The 1,192-nt window shown below is 36.5% G+C and overlaps 1 protein-coding gene and 1 long non-coding RNA gene across 2 annotated transcripts in view; one reads left to right on the forward strand and one right to left on the reverse strand.

Annotated features, from left to right (window-relative positions):
• LOC103586782 overlaps positions 1-1,192 on the forward strand; it is a 19,988-nt gene that overhangs the window by 15,282 nt on the left and 3,514 nt on the right. The window lies entirely within an intron of this gene.
• ZNF639 (zinc finger protein 639) overlaps positions 35-1,192 on the reverse strand; it is a 7,798-nt gene continuing 6,640 nt past the window's right edge. The window contains 1 exon segment of the mRNA XM_008568111.1: positions 35-1,192. This exon segment is cut by the window's right edge and continues 7 nt beyond it. Within this exon segment, the coding sequence (XP_008566333.1) occupies positions 101-1,192 (1,092 nt within the window). The 3' untranslated portion in view covers positions 35-100.

The raw sequence follows: 1,192 nt of genomic DNA on the forward strand, positions 1-1,192 counted from the left end.
AAAAGCTTATTAAAGGCAAACCTAAAATCATCCATTTTAACATCTCCAAAAAAACTGAATTTATTATTTTATATTAACATACATAAATCAAAGAGAATAATCAAGTTGTCTCATGGACTGGAAGGTGACTTATTAATTCCCTTTCATTTCCAAACCTCATCAAGCAGTCACTACATTTATGAGGTAAGTCGGCCGAATGCTTGAAATCTAGATGAATTTTAAGATCTTCAATTTGTCCTGTTGAATATTCACAATATTGACATAAATAAATCCCTTCAGATAAATGGGAATTTAAATGCTTGCAATATTCTAGCATACTTGAAAAGCCTTTCCCACAGTCATCACAAACATGTGGAAAAATTTTAGTATGTTCAATAGCAACATGCCTGTTAACATTTGTATGAAGTCTACTCCGAAAACCACATACTTGACATACAAAGAAGTTTTTACATTTGTCAAAGGTAATTTTGCTTAAGAGGCTGTACTGTCCATGTTCTCCATTATTATACTTATCACTTAACTCTATTAATTTACATGCATGCTCATTTACCACATGGCTATGCAAGTCTTCGGGATCATTAGTTTCATGTTCACAGAACTGACACAAGTACTGTTCATCACAACTGTGCTCCTGGAAGTGCAGGTAGAGCTCACTGCTTGAAGAGAACTGTACATCACACTGCTCACACCAATAGAGGTGATCACTAAAATGGGTGTCTGCAATGTGCTGGCTGAGATTCTCAAAAATTACTGTCTTGTAATCACAGTATTTACATATATAGGGATCCTCTTCATGTAGTTTGGCATGTTCAATCAGCAGCATGTTGGTAGAGAAACTTTCCTTACATACTCGGCACACATTTGAGTCAGTACGTTTATGCTTCAGGATCATATGCTGCTTTAAATCAGAAAAATACTTGCTGTTGAACTCACAAAGTTCACATTTATAGAGGCCACTGCTATTAGCTCTCAGTAAAGGCCATTTCTGCTGGGCAGTCACATTCAAAGCTTGGCTCTTGTCAAGAATTTTACAAAGTTTAGCTGGTGGCTCTTCATCAGTTTGGTCTTGGAGACTCTCAGAGGAATTGTTTTCTGTCTCTATATCATAATCCTCAGAAATTGCATGCACTTCTACGGCAATTGGAACATCTTCAGCAGTGTGAACTTCTATAGGACTCTCCTCTTGAGTTTG

This window comes from Galeopterus variegatus, unplaced genomic scaffold, assembly GCF_000696425.1.
Source record: "Galeopterus variegatus unplaced genomic scaffold, G_variegatus-3.0.2 Scaffold374, whole genome shotgun sequence".
In the NCBI taxonomy this organism is placed as follows: Eukaryota; Metazoa; Chordata; class Mammalia; order Dermoptera; family Cynocephalidae; genus Galeopterus; species Galeopterus variegatus.